Genomic DNA, 21,260 nt, shown 5'->3' with positions numbered 1-21,260 from the left:
GACCACCTGCCTTCAGTTACTGAATGGAAGTAGGGGAAGTGCAGCAATGAAAAGATGTGCTGAGTTTTGAGATGTTCCATTGGAACCCATTGACCTGGTTCACAGAGGAGAGACATTACAGAGAAGAGGAAGAGCTGGCTGGTTTGATGGTTAAAGAGTTGTGTGGATACTGTGCCCATGGGCATGATCTAGCACCATGGGGTTAGGGCTGATATGTGAGGTGAGTGATAAAGTCATGAAGTGGTTAGCTTACAAGTTTCATAGATGTGTTTAAATAGGAAAGTAAAAACAAAGTGTTTGTTGAAAGGACAAAATAATCAAAGCCCACATGGAAGAAGCACACCAGCCTCTGTGATCATGAGGTGTCAATAGGATCAAGTATCAGGCATCAAAGGACAAAATATCTTATCATTGTGAATGAGGGGGGGTGTGGAGTGGAGATCCAAAGCCCATCTGTAGGCAACTGGACATCCCCTTACAGAAGGGTCATGGGGAGGAGACAAGCCAATCAGGATGCAGTATAGCACCAATGAAACATACAGTTTTCCTCTAGTTCTTTGATGCGTCCTCACTGTCATGATCCCAATTCCACTTTACCAATCTGGCTAGACCAGCGGATGTACACTGGTACAGATAGGAACTGGAAACACAGGGAATCCAGGACGGATGAACCCTTCAGGACCAGTGGTGAGAGTGGCAATGCCCGGAGCATAAGGAAAAGGTGGGGGTAGAAAGGGAAACCCGATCACAGTGATCTACATATAATCCCCTCCCTGGGGGACGGACAACAGAAAATTGGGTGAAGGGAGACATCGGGCAGTGTAAGACATGAAAAAATAATGATTTATAAATTATCAAGGGTTCGTGAGGGAGTGAAGGTGGGGGAGGATGGGGGAAAATGAGGAACTGATACCAAAGGCTCAAGCAGAAAGCAAATGTTTTGAGAATGATGATGGCAACAAATGTACAAATGTGCTTGACACAGTGGATGCATGCATCGATTGTGATAAGAGTTGAACAAGCCCCGATAAAATGATTGGGAAAAAAAAGACTAAAATGATCAAAAGAGAAAATGCTTAGTCTTATGCTCTAGGGAAAGGGTGTCGAACTGGCGGCCTGCGGGCCACATGTGGCCCCCGAGGTAATTTTTTGTGGCCCGCAATGCTCTGAAATAAAATGAAAATAGAAAAAATGTTATGAAGAATATAGCGCTTAGGGGAGATCGAGGCAATACTGTACTAACAATTCCCTCATTAACCATTTAACTACTGAAGACGAGTATACTCGTGGCCCACTGCCTTTCCTGGGGGCCTGTGGATGTATATAAATGTGCTAACTCAGTCCCGGCAATGTTTGGAAGTGATATGTCTGCCACTCTCAGTGTCACATCATGTAAACAGATCCCAATCAGAAAAGGTTAAAAAGAGCACTCTGGGTTGTGCTGCTGTGATTCTTACGTAGCGACGGCACTAGTTAACATTTTTAGAGGGAGGCCATTATGATTGTGCATCACGTTTGTCAGCTGTCCAATATTTTATGTTATTAGATACTTCATTATATTTTCTGGTCAAAACATGAGGTAGGTTAAAACTGGTAGGAGGAAAGCGCTGGCAAGTTTTGGGTAAAAAAGAATTTTAGTTTTGTAAATACATGAAATAAAATATGTTTAAATAATGGCAATTACATAGTGTTTTAATTATGCTATTCATATTCCTGAATCCTCACTTCAAAATGCAAACTTTATCACAATCTGTAAATGTGATGTGGCCAGTATGAATCTGGCCCGCATTTTAATTGAGTTTGACACCCCTGCTCTAGGGGAGATAAAGGGTTTTGATACAGAAAAGTTATAAGCATATCTGTATTTAGCATGGGTATCCTTGATTGGATTGTGTTCTCCAAAAATATGTGAAAACTTGGCTTGGGCCATGATCCCAGTGGTTTGGTAGCTATGCAATGATATAATGTGGCAGTTATGTGATGATCTGTCCCATGATGTGTTGAGGTATGACAAGCCAATGAGAGGATTAAGGGCGGAACACTAAAAAAAAAAAAACTCTCTGCCATCAAGCGCATTCTGACTCAGTGGCTCTGTAGGACAGGGCACAACTGCCCCTGTGCATTTCTGAAAATGGGAACTCTTTAGTGGAGTAGAGAGCCTCATCTTTCTCCCAAGGAACAGCTATTGGTTTCAAACTTCCAACTTGCTGCTTGGATAGTTTGATCTGAATTGACTGGCACCTGACCAAATGAAGAAAAAGATGTGTGCCATTGTGAGTTGGGCACATTGCTACAATTCTGAATGAAAACTCTTCACATCAAAGAACATGCTTGTCTCCTCAGAGTTCTGGATTAATAGGGAGGGGCAATTTAGAAATCCCCTATCCAAATCGGGAGATGGTCAAGACATGAAGTAGCAGGCTGACAAGCTTTTGTAAGTATGCTTAATCTCAAAATGAGTGGACAAGGGAGACGCCCACTAACGAGCGTCCTCTTCTTCTGATGGGACTTGGGAAGAGAGGGCGAGGAAAGATGTTGATAGGATGTTGTGATCCAGTTGTGGGTGACTGATTGTTAACCAGGTTAATTGTGATTGTTCACTGGATAGGATGCAAATGTGAAAGAGGTGGGTGGTTAATTCTTCTGATATAAAAGGGGAAATGACTAGAAGAGCCAGAGGCTGGGCTGACGCAGTGCAGTGCAATTACTTGGTGGGGCTCATCTTTTCATAGTGTCTGTAACTCCCCCCACATGATTGGTGGGACCATGCAAATAGGATACGTGAATTTCTAACCCAGAGGTCCGGTCAGTTTGGTCATTCCACGTGGTATAAGGTGATCCGTTTGAAAAACAGAAATAGAGAATTCCATGTACAGCTGCAAGAATGGACTCAAACGTCACAAACGTGTGGGGTGGGGTGGGGTGTGTGTGTGTGGGGGGGGTGGGGGTGGCGTGCAGAACAGGGCAGTGTGTTTTGTTCTCCAGCACACAGGATCACCAAGAGTCAGATCTGCCTCAGTCGCACCTCACAACATAGCGTTGTCAGGATGCCTTTCAAAAGTACAGTGCTCAGCGCCTGGCAAGTAGCAGGCACTGGATGATAACGCAGCAATGCATCCGTGGAACGGTAGAGAAACATAATGGAGTCATCAAAGTCACTGATCAAGGGACCATGGTGTGTGCAAGGGTTAATTCACTAGGTCACTCAATTATTAGCGGGATTATATTCTTATTAAAGAATGACAACGACAACTTATGTTGCTGTTGGCTGCGTGCCCTTGAGTCAGGGTCAATTCCTAGCGACCCCAGCAGGTCGCTACCTGTAACCTTCAAGGAGGTAGACTGCCACGGTTTTCTCCAGGGGAGATGCTAGTGGGTTCAGACCGCCAACCTTTCCGTTAGCAGCCCTGCACTTAACTATCTCCCCACCCGGAGAGGATTTGAGAGTTTTAGCATCTACTTCCACTTATGCAGCGAAGACAACACCGACGAAATTTCAGCTCCTTGGCGCCTTCCTTCGCTCCCAGCTCTGAGAAGCTTCCCCGTCGCCGTGGCAACCCGCGCTCCACCAATCGCAGCTAAGGATGGTTGGTCACGTGTCCCCGCCCCCTCTCCCCGCGGCGGCAACATGGCGACGCCGGCAAACAGAGCTGCGAGATCTGAGTGCCTCTGAGGCGGGTCGCAGCCCCGACGATGGCGGCTCCGGCCGAGCGTGCCCTGCGTCGGGGCGCAGAGGAGGCTCCTGGTGAACCTTCCCGGGAAAGGGAGGCCGGCAGTTCCGACGGCTGGACCAGCGACTCGGGCTCCTCCTCCGCCAGCAGCGATGCCGAGTAAGGCTCTCTCTCTCAGGAGGGACAAGTTAGCCCATCACTTCCCGGGGCTGTGCACGTGGCTGGAGGGACTCCGCGGGGCCTTGCTGTATTTAAGACGGGGTGTTTGAGGTGACTTAATAAGTGTTTATTTTTAGCCACCTTTCAGTTACCGATTATGTTATAAACCGAAAGGACGGTGCCATAAATTTGCTAGTTGGCCTTTATGATTTTCTCAGATGAGGAATCACTACAGGCGGGTCTATCAGTCGTAGAAACTGTTTCTCATGCCATGCCTCCTTTTTTATTGTCGTGATCTCTGAATCTCACCTCAGTATTTAAATTTGTGGGGGCGTAGTTAAATCATTGACTGAGAACTGATAAGAGAGTTTGAATGCACCAGCCACTCTGGTGGGGGTTGGGGGTTGGGGTGGAAGATGTGCAAGCTTGCACTTACAAATATTTACAGGCTTGGGAACCCGATGGGGGCAGTTCTGCTTTATCCTATGGGGTTGCTATGAGTCGGTTACCAGCTGGCCAGCATAAAGGTATTTAGAATAGAGAAGCTCTACACCATTTATAGAGTAATTGCTTAAATAACCAAGATATTTTTTTCTTGTAAAAAAATGATCCCTAACTTAAACTTCCTGCCATTGAGTTGATTCCAACTCATAGCTGCATTGTAGGACAGGGTTGAACTGCCCCTGTGGGTTTCTGAAACTATAACTCTTTTCAGGAAAACATTTCATCTTTCCCCCAGGGAGCAGTTGGTGGATTTGAACTGCTCACCTTGCAGTTAGCAGCCACTACTAACAAGAATAATATCTAAATGAAAAATAAAATCACCTGTAGTTCTACTATGGAGTATATTTCTTAGCTTTGAGGCATTTCTGTCGTATTTTCCTTTACATTTCTAGGGTGTTTACGTGTGTGTCTATGATTTTATTTCATTTTTTAAAATATTGAGTTTGAGTATGTTATTTCTTATTTTCTACTTTAAGAAGTTCTTGCGAGTGTCATGGAAAAGAGTTTGGATTAGCACACTCAATTTTACTTAACTTTGGAAAGAACTGGAGTCAGTCCCTTACTAATAAGAATTAAGGCTGGGGTGGGGAGGGGATGGCACTCAATTAGTGGTAACTTGGATAATGAAAAACATTAGATACCCCAGATAAGATAGGCAGGATAAATAATTTGGAGATGGAAAGAACAGGACCAATTGTTTCTGGAGGATATAGGAGAAGGGGAGGTGGGAGAGAGGAAGCGGGGATGGGGCAGGAACCAACCCAGGGACAAGGGAACAAGTGAACTAAAATCAATGGAGAGAAGGGCATAGGATGCCTAGTGGGGCTTAATCAATGGCAATGTAGCAGCGAGTAATTACTAAACCTGAATGAAGGCTGAACAGGATGGTGGGACAAGAAGAAAGTAAAAGGAAATAGAGGAAAGAACTATGAGGCAAAAGACATTTATACAGGCATGTACATATATATATATAAAACGAGAGGAGACTAGAACTATGTACTCATATGTATATGTTAAGAATTAAGGTTGCAGATGGACATTGGGCCTTTAGTCAAATACTCCCTCAACACAAGAACACTTTGTTCTAACAATCAGGCATTTTGTGATGCTCACCTTCCTGACACAATCACTAAAGACAAAATGGGTTCATAAGTAAATGTGGTGAAGAAAGCTGATGGTGCCTGGCAATCGAAAGATTAGCATAGCGCCTGGGGTCTTGAAGGCTTGAAGATAAACAAGCGGCCATCTAGCTGAGAAACAACAAAGCCCACATGGAAGAAGCACATCAGCCTGTGTGATCATGAGATGTCAATGGGATTAGGTACCAGGCATTAAGACCCAGAAAAAAAATCATACGCAAGGTGAATTGGGAGAGGCAGGGGGAGGCATGGAGTGGAGACCCAATGCCCATCTGTAGACAATTGGACATCCCCCTACAGAGGGGTCACAGGGAAAAAATGAGCCAGTCAGGGTGTGGTATAGCACCGATGAAACACAAATGTCCTCTAGTTCTTTAGTGCTTCCTTCCCCGCACTATCATGACCTCAATTCTACCTTACAATTTGGATTAGACCAGAACATGTATACTGCTAGAGATAAGAGCCCACAACACTGGGAATCCAGGATAGATAACTACCCCCCTACCCACCGGGACCAACCAGGAAAGTAGAGATACCAGTAGGATTAGGGGAAGGTGGGGGGAGAAAGGGGGAATTGATCACAAGGATCAACCTATAACCCCCTCTCAGGGGGAAAAAACAATGGAAAAATGGGAGAAGGGCGACTATAGATGATGTAAGATATGAAAATAATAATCTATAACTTATCAAGGGTTCATCGGGGGCGGAGGGAGGGAGAAGAAGTGGGGAACTGATATGGGGCTCAAGTGGGAAGAGAATGCTTTGAAAATGATGGCAACAAAAAGAAAAGAAAATGATGGCAACATGTGCAAATGTGCTTGTCTCACTGGATAAATGTATGGATTGTGATAAAGAGATGTAAGAGCCCTCGATAAAAGTATTTAATAATAATAATTTTTTTTAAAGAGAAAAACATTAGATACCAAAACATCAACCAGCCTACATGGTCACTTGTAAAATGCATATATATATTTAGAAGAAACAGTTTATAAGATGTATTTAGAGCTAGAGCTACTTGACAATTATTTCCATCTCTAGATGTATATAACATTGTTTTCTTTTCAAGTCTGAGAGAACAGCCAGTGTTGTGGTTGGATGCCAAGTTGGTTCTGCCTTAGAGTGACTGGATGATGTCCAAAAGAGTGACCCACTCCCAGTCCTATGCAGTCCTCACAAGCATTGCCACGGGGGAGCACATTGTTGCAGAATTGACAACTCCTCCCCTTTTCACTGGCCCTCCACTTTGCCAAGCATGATGTTCTTTCACCGAAGATTGATGCCTCTTGATGTCATGTCTGGAGTATGTGCGACAAAGTCTCATCATCCTTACTTGTACGGAACATTCTGACTTGGGTCAAGACTGCTCTGTTTGGTCTCCCGTACTTGTACTGCTGCAGATGGTGTACTTTCAGTGCTTTTCACGAACACCATAATTCATAGGCATCAATTCTTCTGTCTTCCTTATTCATTGTCCAGCTTTTGCATGCAAATGGGTGATTGAAAATACCTGGGCTTGAATCAAGCAAACCATACATCTTCACTTCTGAACACTCTGAAGAGATCATTTGCAACAGATTTGTCCAGTGCAGTATGTCTTTTGACTTAGTAACTACTGCTTCCAAAGGTATTAAGAATCCAAATAGTATTATAACCTTGATAACATCAATATTTTCTCCATTTATCACGATACGGTTAATTGGTCCAGGTGTGAAGATTTTTGTTGTCATTATTTTAAGGTGTAATCTGTACTGAATAATCGCTGCTTAATATTCTCTTGCTGTTGTTAGTTAGTGTGGCATCTGTTGGGACTCCCCCGGAAAAGAGGGCTGCTTGGTGGGTTTAAGCAGCTGCCTAGGCCTGTCTTCCCTGGCAGCCTTGGTGGATTCAAACACTTAACTGCTTGCATCGCTCCAGAGCTCTTAATATATTCTAGAAGCTTAATAAGGACATTATATTTTTGAACACCTCAACAAATTTAGGACTGCAAAGTATTTTATGTGATGTACTGCTCCTGTGGTCAAGTGAGACTGCTGGAAGAAGTTTTAGGTTACATAGTACCGTCATGTAAGGCTCATAGTAACCCTAGAGGACAGGGTAGCCTACCCTGTGAGCTTCCAGAACTGTAATTCTTTATGGGAATAAGAACCTCTTCTTTCTCTTGTGAAACAGCTGGTAGTTTCAAACTGCTGACCTTGCAGTTCCCAACCCAACTCATAGCCCTCTATGCTGCCAGGACTCCTCAATGACCCGATGGAAGGGAATTTGAGTTTTGTTGAATCATGGAAAGAATGCTTGGTGTTAATGTGTGCTCAGGCACAGGACCATAACAACATGAGATGTACATTCTTCATGTCTTCATGTACATTCTTCATTCTTCTTAAAATCACAGTTGTCAGGGTAGGAATTCAGGAGCTCTGATTGCTAATGAGGTGGCGTCCTAATGTGCCTAGTTATTTCCTAGGAAAAGACAGGCTAGCCGTAAAGGGGTGTGTTTTGGGGGGTGTTAGTTTCTTCCTACTTGGACTTTTTTTTAGGGTACAGCCACAGGAGGGAAGGAAGTCAATAGGACCAAAGCTATCGCCACCTTTATGACACTAACAGTGGTTCTCAACCTGTGGGTCGCATCTCCTTTGGAAGTTGAATGACCCTTTCACAAGGGTTGCCTGATCCATAACAGTAACAAAAGGACAGTTATGAAGTAGCAACGGAAATAATTTTAGGGTTAGGGGGTCATGACAACACAAGGAACTTTTTAAAGGGTCGCTGCATTAGGAAGGTTGACAACCACTGCGCTCATACATACTATTCCATTACTTTCCAAAAGGCTATCCAGTTTCAGAATCCGCTCGAGGTTGTTTGGTTTGGTTTTTTTTTTAATATATCCAGTATTTGAAACCGTTTTTGGCATTCCACTTTTCACACAATGAGGAACTTATAGAGCCTGTTTTGAAAGGTCCCTGAGTGGCACAAACAGTTGATGCTCAGGTGCCAATCTGAAGTTTGGCTGTTTGTACCCACCTCGTGGTGCTACGGAGGAGAATCTTGGTGATCTGCTTCTATACAGATTACAGAATAAAACTCTATGGAGCAGTTCTAGTCTAAAAGACATGGGTTACAATGGGTTGAAGTCAGTTCTACAGCACTGAGCTCGTGTGTGTGTGTGTGTGTGTGTGTGTGGTGTTTACCATACAACAGCTCAATAACAAGATGTTTCCATCAGGAAGTGATTACTGTGTTCGTAATTACTAAAAGTTGTATGTTTTATTATTAGTGGGTTGTTTGTCATAAACAGCCATTTTATCATCCTTTTGCCCCTGCCTTGTCCGCTCTGCCCACTTCCTCTGCTCCACTTGCAGGATTTTTGTAGCTGTCTATAGATCCATGGCCCCTTTCCAGATTCTTTACTGGATTTCTGTTTCAATTGTTTTTTAAAATCTGTTTCATGGTGTTGATTGAACTAAACAAATAATAGGCCCAGAGAAAAAGAAAAAAAATCTGAGAAAAGCTGTCTCCATTCATTTATTCATTCAGAAGCATGGGGTTGTGGAACAAGAAAAGTCCCTGCTTCCTGGAGTTTGTGGTCTCTGCTGCTAAGGCCTAGAGTTATGAACAAGCTGGCTGAATTTAGAGAATGAGCAAAGTTTAGCTGAGCCGAGTCTGATTGGAAAACATTTGTAATGCTGAGATAAGGAGTTTGAGTTTTAACATGCAAAGTGGCGAGCCAAAGTATTTAAATGTGGTAGCAATATGATCTGATTTGAGGCTTAGGAATCTGACTCAGGCAAAAGTTGATGGGCTGGAACCCGAAGGGACTGGTAGCAGGGAAATGACACCTGAAACCAGAATCAGGTAGATGGCCAGGGGAAGCTTCTGGTTCTGTTGAGTAGAAAGCATAATTTACCAGCCCATTTGTAAGGAGGGTGCATAATACTAAAACCAGTATTTATGGATGACTTGATCATATTACTAATACCCTTCCTTTAGACTTGCTTTGCCTTTGTCCTTACTCCCTTCAAGAATCGACTTCCTTCCCTCAAACATCCTATTCACTCGTTAAGTTAATTTTGTATCTTTTGCCATCTGCTACAGTGCATACCTAATTCTATTGAATCAATTAATTACTTCTTAAAACTGGTCAATTTCATGTTCCCATCATGCTCTATTGTGTTAGTCTGGGTACTTTAGGAAAACAAATCCACAGAAACGCATGTGTAAGAGAGTTTTATATAAAGGTTAAGTGCACATCAAGAAAACATCCCAACCCAGTTCTGCCCAAGCCCATAAGTCCAACATTAACCCATTCACCCATATGTCCAACACCAATCCACAAAGTCCTCCATCTCACAAAACAGACGCAATGATGCTGACTGCAGGAGGAAGGCCGAGTCTGAATGTGTAAACATCTCAGCGCTGGCAGGGGTCTCCACACGGGTGCTCTAGCACCCAGGGCTGCATCAGGGTAGGTTCATGTGGCTTCTCTTTAGGGATATCTTGCAGGAAGTGAGCCTTGCCAGCTAAATCAGGGAACTGGCTAAGGTGGCCACACCCTGGTCCGACCATCAGAAAGCAAGAGACCTGAGAACTAGGAAGGCGAAGCTCACTGAGCCATTTATCCCTCTGCCCTTCAATTAACCCCACATGTGTTTATCGGCCAGGTTGGCACAATAAACGAACTACCTCAGCAATTCTCAAGCCCACTCCAGAAAGTTTATATTGCAGTAAACTTACCAATATGATTCACCGAATTACTGTGTTCTGTAAACTATGATAAACCCACCTTAAAACCCTGCTCGCTGTCTTAGAGAAAGATACCAAATCTATTTCCATTTCTTTTATGTGATGGAGGTGATCATTCTCATTTCAAAAAGTTATGAAGATTAATGGAAAAAAGCACAAGGAGGAAGTAGGATAAGCGATAGATAGTATGTTGAGGGAATTGCAATGGATGAGTTGAATCAGAATGTGTATGAATCATTAGATGTAAAACCAATCTGCTCTGTAAACCTTCACCTAATTCACAATTAAAAGTTTTTAAGAATTATGAAGATTTGAAAGATATAGTGAAAGTTTAGCAGAGTGCATACCATTTAGTAGATGTTTTAAAAAAATTTTAAATGTGAATGTTGGTACCATTTGAACAGACCCTGGCTCCTGTAACTTTGCATGTCACCATGCTTTTTGTTGTTTCTTTGTTTCCTTTAGCCTGGATTATGTTTCAGGTGATTGAGTCCGTTGGTGATTAGGGTCTCTCAGATATAACAATCAGCCACTCAACATTTAATGCCAAGTGGATAAGGATATTAGCCCATGAGTCTAATGTATCACATATATTTTATTGACTTCTACATCCCGTAGAAGTAGACTCATCAGCTCGTAAGAAATGAGCAATCTGAAGATCTTGGGATAGAAAATATTGTTACTTCATAGTATTTTGTGAGTTGGAATATGTACATATATATTTTTAACTTTGCACATCAGAACATTCACATTCCACTTATTCTAATAAGTCCCCACCAGACTCACTGCCATCAAGTTGATTCCAACTCATAATGACCCTATATAGGATTTCGGAGACTAAATCTTTTCAAAATCAAGACAGCCTCATCTCTCTCCCCAGGAGGGAGTGGTGGGTGCAAACCTCCACCCTGGCAGTGAGCAGTCCACTGTCCACCCAACAGCACCATCAGGGCCCCTTCCTGAGAAGTCCAGTGACTATTGTAAATGTTTGCTTTTTTATGCTTACCTTTCTACCAGGACTCATTTTACTCCTTAATGTGTCAGGCATAAGTCATTTTTAGCTGACTAGGTAGCCTGCACCCATCACCCTTGGATATCTGGTAGTTATTCCATGAGCAGTGGAATCAGGAGAAAAGACAGCCTTCCTAGCCTGGGCAAGGCCACTGTAATCCTTCTCACCCAAATGAAGAAATGTGGTTGCCTGTTGTCTTTCGTCACCCATATGAGTATTAATAACAGTCCTGGTGTCACTGTCAGGTAACAAACTAACCTCAAGGTCAGAGGTTCAAACCCATCAACTGCTCCTTGGAAGAAAGATTAAGCTGTCTATTCCTGTAAAGATTTACCGCCTCAGAAACCCTGGATGGGATTTCTGAGTTGCAGTCAACTCAAAGGCAGTGGGGTTTTGTTTGGTTTTGTTTTCATTTTACTAGTAGCAGGCTGTTTTGACTACTATGGCTGTGTAGTAGGTTTTGATATCTGGAAATGATTGCTCCTTTTTAGTAGTATTTTGCTTATTGTTTATAAATGTGGTGATTTTTCCCCCTTCTTTTAAATAACGATATTCGAATCTGGATCAGAAATGCATTATCACAGCAGAGTGCTTTGGATAGTATTGAGCTCACAATGTTGTTTCCGATCTATAAGCATAGTATATGTTGCCATTTATATAGATTTCTTTTGGTTTCTTATGGTAATATGTTGTCGTTTTCTTTGTGAGGTAGTTAATTTATTGTGCCAACCTGGCCCATAAACACGTGGGGTTAATCGAAGGGCGGAGGGATAAATGACTCCATAAGCTCTGCCTTTCTGGTTCTTGGGTCTCTTGCTTTGTGATGGTCGGACCAGGATGCAGCTGCTTTATCCATTTCCCTGCTTTAGCTGGCAAGGCTCACTTCCTGAAAGACATCCCTGAGGAGAAGCCACATGGACCTACCCTGATGCAGCCCTGGGTGCTGGAGCACCTGTGTGGAGACCCTTGCCAGTGCTGAGATACTTACATATTTACTGATTTAGCTTTCTTCCTGCAGTCGGCATCATTGCGTCTGTTTTGAGAAATGGAGGAGGACTTTGTGGATTGGTGTTGGAAATATGGGTTAATGTTGGACTTGTGGGTTAAGCAGCATTGGGTTGGGATATGTTCTTGATGCACACTTAGCCTTCATATAAAACTCTCTCTTGTACATGAGTTTCTGTGGATTTGTTTCTCTAGTACCCAGACTAACACATTATGCTATCTTGGGAGTGGGGTACTGGAGAAACAAATCATAAAATGGAGAGTAGATGTCTGTCTGACCTCTCCCTCATGGTAGTTTTTCTTCTGTCTAGCCAGAGGCCAGATAAACTCACACTGTTTACTTGGTTGTTTTCTGGGGAAAATAATGGGAAGTATAAAAAATAGAAAGTTTGTAAGCCCACCTGCTGTTGGCCATTAAAATTTGATCTTTAGATGGGTTTAGGCCACTTTTGCAAAGAAAGCTATGCAAAGAACAATATACCCCACCTACTGCTTTGGAGTACTCAGGAACCAGTAGTCTTTGTCAAAAGCTGGAAAAACTCTGGAACCATGAAGAAAACTCCTCTCTGGGACTGAATGTTAAAGGGAGCCTGTGAGCAGCTGAAATACTTGCTAGGTGGCCACCTGGATCTACTTGTTGAATGGAAGTGGGAGAAATGCAGCAATAAAGAGATGGGTTGAGTTTGGCCACTGACACCTGTGGACTTGGTTTACAGGAAAAAGAGAAGATGCGAGAGAGTTGACTGGTCTAAAGTTCATGACCTAGCACTAGGGGGCTAGGCTTGTTGAGTATTGGTGAGAGCCCATAGTCTAAAGGCAAGTAGACCAATGGGCACCCTGTGGAGGCCGAGTGAGGCAGCACACATTGAGTTGGCCAGAACCCAACCAGATGGAGATTTTTGAGCCTGTGAACTGGTGCATATTGTTGCTGACTTTATGGATGGCCTGTCCGGATTTGACTTTGCTTATGGATGCAGACTTCACAAAGTTCCAACTGGAATGAAGACTCTTCATGTTGAAAATATGATTGTCTTCTCAGAGAACTGGGTTGATGTAAGTGGGCAGTATATAAATTGTATACTCAAAATTTGGGGGGTGGGGGGATAAAGGCATGAAGTGGTTGGCTTACAAATGTTCATAGGTGGGGGAACATATTAACAGGATTATAGGAATTTTTTTAATTTTTAGGGCAGTTTTATTTCCTCCTAATAAATAGATATGCATCAAAATCAGCTCAATGGCACTAAGTTTGATTTGGGTTCTAAGAGTAAAAATATGGCATAGGTGTAGGTGTTACTTAATTGCAATCATAAAGCTAAAGAATTATGTACAGGTGCCAGGTTGGCAAGGGGTGGATTAAGGTAGTTAGTTTATTGTGCCAGTCTGGCCGATAAACCCATGTGGGGTTAATTGAAGGGCAGAGGGATAAAGGCTCTGTGAGCCTCACCTTTTTAGTTTTCGGGTCTCTTGCTTTCTGATGGTCGGACCTGGGTGCAGCTGCCTTAGCTTGTTCCCTGCTTTAGCTGGCAAGGCTCACTTCCTGCAGGACATCCCTGAGGAGAAGCTGCATGGACCTAACCTGATACAGCCCTAGGTGCTGGAGCACCCGTGTGGAGAGCCTTGCCAGCGCTAAGATGTTTACACATTCACTGACTCAGCTTTCCTCCTGCAGTCGGCATCATTGTGTCTGTTTTGTGAGATGGAGGAGGACTTTGTGGGTTGGTGTTAGACATATGGGTGAATGGGTTACTGTTGGACTTATGAGCATGGACAGTACTGGGTTGGGATGTTTTCTGGATGTGCACTTAACCTTTATATAAAACTCTCCCATACATGAGTTTCTGTGGATTTGTTTCTCTAAAGTACCCAGACTGACACACCTTGTTTCTTTGGCTATGTTTTTCCTGTGGTATTATATTCCTAATTTCAGAGTTCTCTTTGTTGAGATAAGTGAGTAAGACTGAGTTTTGTTTGTTAACCTTGTGCGCTGCCACTCGGTTGAATCTCTCAATTCCAAAAATGTTCTTGTTGAGTCTTTTGGTATCTTCTATATTGATGATTGTTTTATTTGCAAATTTTACATGCTTTTGCCATTTTGGATGTCTTTAATTTCCCTTTACATGTAACTAAAACCCCAGCACAATATTGAATAGGCAGGATAATCAAGGACATCATTGTTTGGTTCCTATTTGTACTGGCTATACGTTCAGTTCTTCATTGAGGGGAGTTTGGGCCATTGATTTTATAGAATGCCCTTTATTATGTTTAGAAATTTCCCTTCTTTTCCTATTTTGTTGAGTATTTTTAACAGCAGTGGGTGTTGGATTTTTTCAATGCTCTTTCTGCATAAATTGATATAATCATGTCATCCTTTCCCTGAATTTATGTGATGAATTGCATTGTTTTTCTAATGTATATATGGTTGGTGTCTGGTGACTCCAATTGTGTTGAGAATTTTCGCATCCGTGTTCATGAGGTATACTGACGTGTAGTGTTGTTGTTTAGTGATGTCTCTGCCTGATTTTGGTATCAGGGTTTTGCTTGCTTCATAAAATGAATTGGAAAGCTTTCCATCCTTTCCTGTACTCTGGAATGGTTTGGCTACATTTGATATTACCTCTTCTCTATATTTGGTGGCATTCACCAGTGAACCATCTAGGCCTAGACCTTTTTATGTTATGAGTTTTTAATGACCTCATCAATTTCTTTTTTAGTGATAGGTCGGTTCAGATTTCCTCCTTTAGTCCATGTTATTTAGGCGAGTCACGTGTTTCTAGAGATTTGGCCATTTCTTCTTACTGTTCTGTGCCATCCAGTCGGTTCTGACATACAGCAACCATACGTACAGCAGACTGAAACACCACCTGGTCCCGCACCATCCTCATAACTACCTAAGATTTCAAATTGGTTGGAGTACAGTTCTTCATAATCTGATCCTTTTGTTTCCTGTACCTTGTAAGCTTCTTTTGTTGTTCTTTTTCTAATTGTTGAAGATGTTGAGTTAAAGTGTTGATTATGTTTTTTTCCCTTTTTTGGTGTTTGTTTATTTTTATAAATTGCCTTCTGAGTACTGTGCTTTCTGTGTTCCAAAGGTTTTTATATGTTGTGTTTTCGTTGTTTGATTCAAGGAATTTTTATATTTAATTTTTAAAATATCTTCTGTTACCAAGTATCTTTAAGCATGGTGTAATTCAGTTTCTGTAAAATGAATTTTCCCTTGGTCTTCCTATTGCTGGCTTCCAGTTTGATATTTCGATATGAGAAGAAACTTATTGTATTTCTCACTACCACTGAGTCAGTGCTGACTCAGAATGACCCTCTGTGGGTTGCCAAGACTGACTGTTTACGGGAGTTTGTAGAAAGCCCAGTCTTTCTCCCATGGAGCAGCTGGTGGTTTTGAACTGTTGACCTTGTGGATCAAAGCCCAACCACTATACCACGAGGGCTCCATTTGTATGTTGTCCAAAGTAGACCATATAATAGGTCCTAAAATGCAGCTCAGTACATTTAAAATATCTAAATATAACAATTTAGATTTAGATTATTTAAATTGTATTTAGATATTTTTAATTTATTGAGGTGTATTTTGTGACCTATTTATATGGTCTATTCTGGATAATGTTCTGTGTGCCCTGGAAAAGAATGTACACTGTATTAATATTAGAGTATTTGCTATATGCCTGTGAGATCGAGATGACTGATTTTGTTGTTTCGTTTTATGTCTTTGTTGATTTTTTTCCCTATACTTTCTATCCTTTATTGAAAGTGGCCTATTAAAGATTCCTGGTATTATCATAGAGTTGTCTGTTTCTCTCAGTTCTGTACGAGTTTGATTTTGCATTTAGATGTTCTGTCATTAGGTGCTACTAACTGCCATGGACTTGATGCCAATTTGTAGCATCTTAGAGGACAGTGAGGAACTGTCCCATGGGTTTCCAAGACTGTGACTCTGTTTTTTTTCTTTCAAGTTTTATTGGCACATAATTCAAGTATCATATAATTCAATCATTCAGTCATGGCGAGGAGAATTGTATAGTCACTATCACAGTCAATTTCAGAACATTTTTATCCCCTTCCCCAATGATTAAATCACCTCTAAAATTAATTGTGTAATTAGATTTAGTTCTAGTACACCCTCCTCCTTCCACCTTCATTGTTCCCGAAATTCCTTCACCCTCCCCTTCTCACCACCCCCCACGTCCCCTACAAACCTTGCATTAGTTATTACCTCTATGCATCCACTTCTTTGCTTCACAAACTGGTAAACCCAACATAAACAATGAGTGTAAACGAAATGAAGTGGTAAGAATAAAGCAATAGTAATATAAACATACCAACAGTGAACAAGAAAGAAAAGATTTCCATCAATATTTTAAAAGCCAGGGAAGGAATTTTTGTCATGGAACAAATAAGAGAATTTTACACCTAGAACAAATGCAGGTTGGGTCTAGAGGGAGGTCAACTGACCAAGTATCAAGTTTTGATCCAGCATAATCAGGATACAATGATCTATGTTTGATAGCAAGGCTGTTCCATACCTTGGCCTGTGCCTTGACAGGACTATAACCCTTTATGGGAGTAGAAACCCCATCTTTCTCTGTGGAACAGCTGGTGATTTCAAACTGCTGACCTTGCAATTAGCAACCCAATGCATATCCACTATGCCAGCAGGGCTCCTGTATAGATATTTATTAAGTATATGTCCTTTTGTTCAGTTATACCTTTAATCATTATATAAAATCCTTCTTTGTCTCTTTCAGAGCTAGATTTTGCCTTAACGACTATTCCATCAGACATTAATATTGCCACGCCTACTCTTTCTTCATGGTTGCTATTATTGTTGTTAAGTACCGTCAAGTCAGTTCCAAATCATCGTGGCCCTATGTGTAACAGAAAGAAACGCTGCCCAGTCCTGCACCATCCCCACAATTGTCGTTATGTTTGAGCCCGTTGCTGCAGCCACTGGTTGCTGTTAGTTATATATCTTTTATATTCTTTGATTTTTAGTTTATTTTTGTCTTTGTATCTACTGTGTGTTTCTTGTAAGCAGCATATTGAAGGGGCCTGTTATTTATCCATCTGCTACGCTTTATTTCTTGTTTGTTTTCAAAAGCTTGGTGACTTCCTATTCCTTACAGAATAAATATCAGATTCCTTGGGATAACTTTGATCGCTCTTTTAGATCTATTCCTAAGCTCTCTGCTTTCGTTGTTGATGACCTACTTCTTTTTAAGCCACTTTTATTCTACTGAGGACCTTGATGGCACGGTGATAAGTGCGTCATTGCTGTCTGTGGGAGAGAAGATTGAGCAACCTGCTTTTACAGAAATTGTAGCCTAGGAAATTATATGGGGCCCTTGTACCACATTTTATAGGCCAGACCAAATCGACAGCACCCAGAAACAATATTCCTATTACTCTGCAATAGCTACCTAGTGTTTAATATGTACTCTCATACCGATATCTCATCTTGGTTTACTCTTTTGGAAACACGTCCTTTCTATTTCTACTTACCCAAACTTTTCAAGGTCCCATTTAAGTGTCTTCTTTCCTAAGAACCTTTCTGGAACCTTCTTAGGAATAAGTAGTGGACTGCTAACCTCAAGATCAGTAGTTCAAATCCACCACTGGGGGAAATGAGACTGTCTGCTCTCATAAGGATTTACGGTCTCAAAAAAACCCATATAAGGTCATTATGAATCTGAATTGATTTGATGGCAGCGAGGTTTTTTGTTTTTAATTAAGAAGCTCTGGGAGTACAGTGAAAGATTGGACTGTTAACTGTAAGATTAGAATTTCATACCCACCATCCCCTCTGGGGGTGAAGATTAAAGCTATTTGTTCTTGGAAAGATTTAGAGTGAGAAACCCTACAGGAACAGTTCTATCCTGTCCCATATAGTCTGTCCTGTAGGACTTGATGGCAGTGAGTCAACTTCATTGCTTTATTCTACTCCTCTAAGCACGTTTACTCCTAAATTTTGGCACTTGTGTTTCAGCTGTTGATTAGATCTCTGTTCTAGCTGGCATCTTTAAAACACAATAAAGCCCTTTGTTAGGCTGGCTTTTCTAGAGAAGCAAGACCCATGGTTGTTATATGTATATAGAAAGATATCAAGCAATGGTGGACACGGCAGTAAAAGTGGTTCAATCTAGTCTGGTTCAATTCCATGGGTACAGATGTAAGCTGAAGGCTTCTCCTGACTAGTGTAGCAGCTGGGGCTGACAAGTAGGAAGCAGGAAGATGAAGCAGAAAGACCACAGGGTTAATGGGTGCCGAACTGAATAAACCTGAGACCAGCTGAATGAATCCAAGGTCAGTAGTCTGCCGATGACTCCTGGGATTGGCAGGAGTCATCAAGAGGTTGACAAACAAGAGGTTGACGAACCAGATGCAGGATCCAAATCCAGCAGTTAGAAGTCAGCTAGCTTCCACACACTCTCAGTCTGTACTCAGAATGGGCCATACCAGAATGAAACCTCCCCCCATATCAAGATTGTGACCAGATTAACTGCTTGGCTGTGGCACCGAAGATTTCTTCATGGAGTTGACCGCACTCTGCTAGATCATGAGAGAATCCTGGCTCGCCTGTCTGTCGTGCTCTATCATAAAGTGTTTTTCTAGTTTATTATTTGGCTTCTATCCAGGTTAAATCCTATCTCTATGTTGTGCTGGTGTACAACAATGAGTAGAAGCAATGTTGTCCGTGCCATCAAAGCCTGTCTTACTTCTGGAGAGAGAATGACCAGGATCAGCCTAAAGCTGACTCCTAAAAGATAGCTGTTAGACATAACGCCATGCGAATTCTAACACTAGTCTTCCCTCCTCTTTTGGATTTGCTAATCCATTGGATTGAGCATGTCGAAATGACAGACGATACTTACTCATAAGTGCTTTATTAAGGAGCCGGGTACAACTCAAGATTAGGAAGCATGCATAGTCTCCCTTCAGTGTAAGATAGCTCTCTTAGCTCCTGTGAGTTTCTCTCAGCCATGTCGTTCTCTCTAACACAGTGGGGCTACTTTGCCTGCATCACCCAGTTCCTTCACCCAGAACAAGCTCTTCTTGGCTCTGTTGCTGGGTTCCTTTGAGGCCTGTTGCACCTGTCTCTGCTGCTGAGTCCCTGCCATGCCTCTCGCTGTTTTCGGTATGACACCTCTTGTTTAGTGCTGCAACTTCTAGGAGGTACTTTGCCCTGTCTCTGAGCTTTTTTTAGAAATGTTTTTTAATCACTTTATTAGGGGCTCATACAACTCTTATAACAATCCATACATACATCAATTGTGTCAAGCACATTTGTACATTCATTGCCCTCATCATTCTCAAAACATTTGCTCTCCATGTAAACCCCTGGCATCAGCTCCTCATTTTTCCCCTCCCTCCCTGCTCCCTACTCCCTCATGAACCCTTGATAATTTATGTTATTATTTTGACATATCTTGCCCTGTCCGACGTCTCCCATCACCCATTTTTCTGTTGTCCGTCCCCCAGGGAGGAGGTCACATGCAGATCCTTGTAATTGGTTCCCCCTTCCTAACCCACCCTCCCTCTACCTTCCCAGTATCGCCACTCACACCGCTGGTCCTGAAGGTATCATCCGCCCTGGATTCCCTTTGTTTCCAGTTCCTAACTGTTCCAGTGTACATCCTCTGGTCTAGCCAAATTTACAAGGTAGAATTGGGATCATGAAGGGGGGTGTGTGGAGAAAGCATTTAGGAACTAGAGGAAAGTTGCATTTTTCATCATTGCTACATCGCACCCTGACGGGCTCATCTCCTCCCTGAGACCCTTCTGTAAGGGGGTGTCCAGTGGCCTACAAATGGGCTTTGGGTCTCCACTCTGCACCCCCCCCTTCACTATGATAAGATTTTTTGTTCTGATGATGCCTGATACTTGATCCCTTTGACACCTCGTGATTGCACAGGCTGGTGTGCTTCTTCCATGCGGGCTTTGTTGCTTCTGAGCTAGAAGGCCGCTTGTTTAACTTCAAGCCTTTAAGACCCCAGATGGTATAACTTTTGATAGCCGGGCACCATCAGATTTCTTCACCACATTTGCTTATGCACCTGCTTTATCTTCAGTGGTTGTGTCGAGAAGGTGAGCATCATAGAATTCCAACTTAATAGAAGAAAGTATTCTTGCCTTGAGGGAGTACTTGAGTCGAGACCCAATGTCCTTCTGATACCTTAATACTAAACTTATAAATATATGCACATAGATCTATTTCCCTATCCTAATATATAAATATGTTTACATATGTACATTTCTTTATCTAGACCTCTATAAATGCCCTTTGCCTCCCAGCTTTTTCCTCTATTTCCTTTGACCTTCCTCCTGTCTCACCATCAGCTCATTCCCTGCCAGTGTTTCAGCAATTCCTCTTGGTTACATTACTCTTGATCATGCCCTACCAGGCCTCTCCCACCCTCCTCACCACTGATTTGGGTCACTTGTTCCCTTGTCCCTGGGTTTGTTAACACCACTACCTTTCCCTCCCCCTCTCCCATGTCCCTCCGGAACTGTCAGTCCCATTGTTTTCTCCTCCAGATTGTTCATCCAGCTTATCTTATTTAGACAGACCTGCAGAGATAATAACATGCACAAAAACAATACAGAGCAAAATCAAGCAATAATATACAACAAAACAACAACAACAAACCGATAAAAAAAACACACAACAAGAAAGAAAAACTTGTAGTTAGTTCAAGGATTCTTTGTTGGCCTTTAGGAGTGTTTTCCAGTCCAGTCTGTTGGGGCACAACACCCTGACCCCAAAGTCCACCTTCAGCATTCCCTGGGGACCTCGCCGCTCCATGCCCTTGCTCTTCAACCTGGTGCTCCAAGATGTGAATGCAACATGCCGGTGTGGAGTCAGGAACCAGTAGAGAGGTCTGGGGGTCCGGCCCCAATCCCAACTACTAAGTAGACACCTGCCCCTTCCCCAAGAAGAACTTATTTCAAAGAATGACATTGATTCTGCAGCTCTGGGAGAGGGACATATCTGATCGGAGCACATGGGACCAGATGAATGGA

The 21,260-nt window shown here is 42.4% G+C and overlaps 1 protein-coding gene across 1 annotated transcript in view; it reads left to right on the top strand.

Moving 5' to 3' along the window:
• The first annotated feature begins 3,628 nt into the window (after positions 1 to 3,628).
• Positions 3,629 to 21,260, top strand: part of INTU (inturned planar cell polarity protein) — a 114,681-nt gene continuing 97,049 nt past the window's right edge. The window contains exon 1 of the mRNA XM_075543831.1: positions 3,629 to 3,830. Within this exon, the coding sequence (XP_075399946.1) occupies positions 3,694 to 3,830 (137 nt within the window). The 5' untranslated portion in view covers positions 3,629 to 3,693. The remainder of the gene's footprint in view (positions 3,831 to 21,260) is intronic.

Source organism: Tenrec ecaudatus, chromosome 3 (genome assembly GCF_050624435.1).
Source record: "Tenrec ecaudatus isolate mTenEca1 chromosome 3, mTenEca1.hap1, whole genome shotgun sequence".
Lineage (NCBI taxonomy): Eukaryota > Metazoa > Chordata > Mammalia > Afrosoricida > Tenrecidae > Tenrec > Tenrec ecaudatus.
Note: the sequence above shows the minus strand (reverse complement) of the source record. Positions and strands in the feature narration are given on the sequence as shown.